At 39.5% G+C, this 5764-nt stretch overlaps 1 protein-coding gene across 1 annotated transcript; it reads left to right on the forward strand.

The window, feature by feature from the left end:
- The first annotated feature begins 1531 nt into the window (after positions 1–1531).
- Positions 1532–5517, forward strand: LOC135473853 (large ribosomal subunit protein eL21-like). Its single transcript, XM_064753773.1, has 4 exons — positions 1532–1694; positions 2760–2872; positions 4090–4240; positions 5375–5517. The coding sequence occupies exons 1-4, from the start codon at positions 1566–1568 to the stop codon at positions 5462–5464; spliced, it is 483 nt and encodes a 160-aa protein (XP_064609843.1). The 5' UTR covers positions 1532–1565; the 3' UTR covers positions 5465–5517.
- The last annotated feature ends 247 nt before the right edge of the window (positions 5518–5764 follow it).

Consider the following 5764-nt stretch of genomic DNA (forward strand, 5'->3'; position numbering starts at 1 on the left):
CTGTCATGTCCAGTCGGGTGTACTAAAATCTCGGAATCGTGCATCAAAAGATACGGAAAGCAACTTAACAAGACAAGATAATGCAACCAGTCTTAAATGACTACTTCAGTGATGATCTCATTAATTGACACACAAAAAGATAAGGCATGTAAGTTTTGCAAACTTAAGGCCATGGAGAGGAATTTAATAGGTAATTTTTTCTTCTCAAATGCTGTGACAACTTACCACGGCAACTGCATCAGGTTTTTAAATGGAGCGCGTGCTGACGTTGGTTTAGTGCCGACGTGGCTGAACGAAATCTTGCCAAACCTAACGTCAGAACAATCTGAGATTAAATTTCATATAGATTTGCAGCTTTTTCACATATTTGGAACTAGTCCATACAGATGGACGAAATTACATAATAGTCTGCAGAACTTATCTGACATTTAAAGTTCTCTGAACATCTCCCGTCATCTACACGGCAAGGGGAGGTAAACCTGTCAAAAAATCAGTCTTCCGTCATGTTTGTAAGTATAGTGCCTTGAGTGAATGGTCGATCTGAGTCTGTGTGTAAAACCAAACATTCAGATACTTGTCTGTAGACATCTGGAAGTCTTAACAACATGTATATGTAGATGACATTTAAAAGAGCAGTACAATGGGGACATGTCAAATGCAGTAGGACCTTGGCGCCATTTTATTGATGTCAAACGTTTGTTCTTCAGGTCGTGATCATGACCTCATAATAAAGACAAAACAACATTACAGTTGGAACTTGTACATTGTGACATTGTAGATGGTGCACAGTAATAATGTTTGACGTAACAATAGGTCAAGGTCCTGCTGCACACTAGCGCCACCTTACGGGATTAGGAAATATGGCATCACCCCATTGTGTTGCCCTCGGTGATATGTCTCTTTAGTTTGGTTCACGTTTGGTAATCCATATTGATGCCAGGAAAGTTTTAATACATGTGTAAAAGGCAGAAAGTATTCCTTCAAGTAAATCTGACATGTTTGTGGCTGTTTCCCTCTGTAACTCCTGCAACTGCATTGCTCGGATGAGGGTCGCCCAACTCAGCAACCAGGTATCTCTACTGAGCCTACAGGCCTTCTAATCTTCCAGAATTGTCTTGCAAGTGAACAGTTGACCTGGACACTTTCCCATGATGCGGTGAAGGAAAATGTTCGTAATCATAGAAGTTCAATGGTAACAGTAGGCCTTTTCTGAATGACTCTTGGCTTCCACTGAATTACCTCCCTTAGGAGCAGCAGCAGTGCTGCAGAGTGACAATGGGTCTGGCAGGCTGTGTTGAAGTGTGAGAAATGGAACATCTTGTAATGAAGTCTGTACATTATGCTGCGACAGTAACAAATATTTCTAAACAACAGAATGTAGAAAAACCATGACATTTACATTGATAGTCCTGGAAATGTTGATCAGGTCTGATAGCTTTAGTTTTTGAACAGCTGTGTGATTATCATGTTCTTTGCATGGGACTCAGAGTATGATATGATTACGGTTGTACTTAAATGGAGGATATCAATTCATAATTATATTTCTGGTTTTTCAGTGAGCCAAGATGACGAATCCAAAGGGTTACCGCCGTGGTACACGGTACATGTTTTCGAAGAAGTTTCGAAGAAGTGGGGTCATCCCACTCTCCAAATACATGAAAGTGTATCGCCGAGGTGACATTGTTGACATTAAGGTAAGGCCAAAAGATACAACTAAAGACAAAGTGATGCGAATAAAATTTCTTATAAAGTTAACTGTGCAATTATTTACACCAGGACGTTTATTAATGGGGTAGCCACTGAAACAGTTTCATATGTGTTTTGCAGTAAGTGAATCATGTGAAAAGGTGCTTCTCTTTATTCTTCAATACAAGGAAGATCACAAATTGTAATATGAGATACAAGAATTTTCATTTATTAGTTCTGTACTCAAAGGCGCATTTTTAGGGCCAACAAGCAACTCACTAAGTGAATTGATCAAATCTTCACTGAATAGTTTCCTCCCACCATAATACTGACCGCCGTCGTATAAGTGAAAAATTCTCGAGTAGGGGTAAAACATTAATCAAAACAATAAATAAATCATTCACCTAACAAGGTGGTGTGAATGCAAGATTACATGAAACTATCCTTATTTGTATGATATTTTGAAGCTGTTGTGAATTTGTAGTTATTTATTTTAAGCTGTAAGGAGCCTCTCACCAATGCGGTCGCTGTGAGTTGAAGTCAAGCTCATGCTAGCTTCCTCTCAGGCCGTAAGTGGTAAGGTCTGCCAGCAACCTGTGGATGGTGGTGGGTTTTCCTGGATTTCTCCCACCATAATGCTGGCCGTCGTCATATAAGTGAAATATTCTTGAGTATGGCCTAAAACACCATTCAAATTAAAATTTGAATGTAACTGGAAGTAAATGCTGAGACCCTAAGTCTGTTGTTGTTGTGGGCAATGCATCTCTTTGGCAAAAATGGGTTGGGTATCTAGCGCTGATTTACTTTGTTTTCATCCACAGGATGATTAAACCTGACGGCTGTCAGTTATTTGACAAATTCTTGAGTATGGTATTAAACAGCCGATTTCACATGCTTTGTTTCATGGATTTGTCAGATGGAAATAAGACAGTTAAGCCCTGTCACATGATTTGTAGAATGTGACAAATTGTACTGTGTGGTGGTGTGGGGGGGGGGGGACATGGAACTGAAATGAAAAAACTGTATGTACGTGAAATGTAAACTTCTACCGTATTGAACCTGTGTAATTCCAGGGCGATGGGGCTGTACAGAAAGGCATGCCCTACAAGTTCTACCATGGCAAGACAGGCCGAATTTTCAACGTTACCCAGCATGCTGTCGGTGTCATTGTGAACAAGACGGTTGGGTAGGTTTTTTATTCCTGTATTGTTTGTATTGTGCTTTATGATAAACAGTTGTCCTATTTAACTATACAGAGAATATGATTTGATATGAATTTTCTGCCAACAGTCTCCAGTATAGCCTCTTTTAAGTGGACTGCAGTCACGCCTTAGACATTTATAAATGGCAATCTTGCTACTACACTGTCGTAATGATTCTCAGCATAAGGGTTTAAGTACAGGTCAGTTCAGTGTTTTCTGTAAACTATCTGGTATTTTTGGCTTAGAATTTCAGTTACTAGTATTTCAGAGTTTGTTTTCAAAATTTTCAAAATGTTTTCAGGTGAGTGACAAGAAGGTTAACTTTTTGAGCTGTTGTTGCATTTGGTGGGGTAGCTGGGGCCAGTACCAAAAAGCATATGTAAATTTGCGACAGGCTGAAGTGTTGTGGCAACATATCACTTTAGTATGTGTTACCATGACAATAGACCTGCTCTGAATTAACTCCTGTGTTAAACAACAGCGACTATGGCGAGATTGGGAGATCACCCTATCACAGCATGTAGTATGTAGGTTGGCAACTATTTTCTAGGCGACAGAATGTAATAAAAACATGATATCAACCTTTGAGAGTCATCGAAATGTCAAGAGATCGTAAATGAAGTTGTTTTCAGCTCAAGAGTTTACTGAAATTTTCCATTGTATTTAATTAGGACAGGGATTTTAAATTACCTGTAAATGGATTTTAAAAAACACATAACATTTTTCCTGGGCTTTCCAAATAAGTTTTAAAAATTAAAATATGCCTTAAAGCTAGCTTATGTCGCTTTGTTTCGAAACTTGCCACTAGCCATTTTCTGAGATCCCAGCTAAGCACAGCTTACTTCTAAAAATGCACCTTTTAAACAGGAGAGTGACCACAAGGGAGGGAGCCCTATTACGCCTGATAAACTCCACTCAAATAGGTCATGGTTAAGACAGTTGACTTTCCGTGTGTAGGTTCAATCCAGGGTTTGGGATGTCACTGTTAAAGATTCATTAAAGATCAATTGCCTTTCACCAAGGCGGTTTGCATACCTGTATATCACACCTTAGAAAGTTTATTTGTAATTTTGATGTTTTGCCCCAAGCCCTCTTTCCCACATCCTCAAACATTATACCTCGTCCTGGGTTTAAGTAAAAAAATTATTGAGTGTGACCTTAAACAACAATCAAAGAAATAAATAAATGAAACATTTTTCAGGAATCGTATCATCGCCAAACGTATCAATGTGAGAATTGAGCATGTGAAGCACTCCAACTGCCGTCTGGATTTCTTGAGGAGGGTGAAAGAGAACGAGGATAAGAAGCGTGAAGCCAGTGAGAAGGGGATCTCTGTGAACTGCAAGAGACAGGTGTGTGTAATGATCCGTTATTGCAAACATAACAGCTTTGGTCAATTTATCATGAGGTTAGGGTATTAAGGACACAAGGTCAGTTTGTGACTGCTTTGCAGCAGTAGGCTTAATTGCATTCTTTTCAAGTTGTGATGCTTTCTCTGAGCCTCGCTCTGGTTCCCCCTGAGCATGTGTCTGATTTTTCTCTGATCTCTCTGGATTCAACTGGTTTCATCTGAGCCTCTCTCTGGATTCAACTGAGCCTCTCTCTGGTTTCGTCTGAGCCTCTCTCTGATTTTCAGTGAACTTCTGTCTGAATTCAACTGAACCTCTTGATCGTCTCTGAATCTTTGTCTGGTTTTCTCCGAACCTCTTCTCTAGTTTCATCAATCACTCCGTGTTGTTCTCTGAACCTTTGTCTGGTTTCCTCTGAGCGTCTCTCTGGTTTCCTGTCAGCCTCTCTCTCTCTCTTGAGACGAGTTACCTCGTAGCCTCTAAGGTTTCCTCTCTGCCTATGTCTTCGTTCTTCCTCACTCAATGCTCCAATCAAATCTTGTAAAAGTCAGTGTTCCGTGTTAAAACTGGGATCAACTAAGGTTGAATCTGAGCAAGAAAAGAAAAAGAAAAAATATGGCATTCTGGCAAAGTCAACAATCTTTAACAACTTTCTTGAACTTAATGACAGAAATACCTGTGAAGTCCACTGCCTGTAACAGTAATACATGCACTTGTACTTTGAAAATGGTGCAGAGAACATGTGAAGAGTAATACCCCTTGGATCAAAATTTGGAGCTGGGACTCTGAAACTCCCAGCCCAAATGTTAAATTATTTGTCCTTGGTGTGTTAATAAGTATGATTTAAACATTTGGCTGAACATATATTTGGCTACGATACTGAATATGAATCTACCTTCAACCTTTTCAGCTACTTCTGTGACCAATATTACGAAACACTCTGAGAGAACTATGGTGTATAGAGAAATAATTTGTATAGGTTTATTAAGTTTGGACCTTTACTGACACAAGCAAAGCATTTTAGCATCATTATCAGTGTAACTGTATGTATAAATTCCACTGAAAAAAGTGACTTATAGGTCGAAAATGTTGAAGTTTTGCAGTAAAGAGTAATTTTTTGAAAATTTTACTTTTCAGCCTGCACAACCAAGGAAGGGCCATTTCGTGAGAACACGCTACAACAAACCAACTGTCATTCAGCCAATACCTTACGAGTTCATTGCCTAAACTCACCTTACAATTCACTGTACAGTCTGACAAAATAAAGTGCAGAAAGAAAACCAGATGTGTTATATCCTGCCTGTGAGTTGGAGTTTGTCATGCAAGGTTTCCTAAGTGGTGAAGACGAAGAGTTATGAAGGTTTTATTGTTGCACTCATGTCTCCTTCCTCCCCCCCCCCCCCCCCCCTTGCAGTTGTACGAGTGCCTAATTCTTTGAACACTGTGGTTTTCACAACATCAAAATAGTGATAACAGCTCAAATGGTGGTGTCCCTTCAGTGGCAATGGTTCATGCTATCTCTCATTT

Source organism: Liolophura sinensis, chromosome 8 (assembly GCF_032854445.1).
Source record: "Liolophura sinensis isolate JHLJ2023 chromosome 8, CUHK_Ljap_v2, whole genome shotgun sequence".
NCBI lineage: Eukaryota > Metazoa > Mollusca > Polyplacophora > Chitonida > Chitonidae > Liolophura > Liolophura sinensis.

What these genes read in the sequence shown, in the direction of transcription:
- LOC135473853 (XM_064753773.1), top strand. Translation starts at nt 1,566, where the DNA reads ATGACGAATCCAAAGGGTTACCGCCGTGGTACACGGTACATGTTTTCG. An exon ending in ATTGTGAACAAGACGGTTGG is followed by an intron (nt 2,873 to 4,089) that starts GTAGGTTTTTTA and finishes AACATTTTTCAG; the next exon opens with GAATCGTATCATCGCCAAAC. An exon ending in CTGTGAACTGCAAGAGACAG is followed by an intron (nt 4,241 to 5,374) that starts GTGTGTGTAATG and finishes TTTACTTTTCAG; the next exon opens with CCTGCACAACCAAGGAAGGG.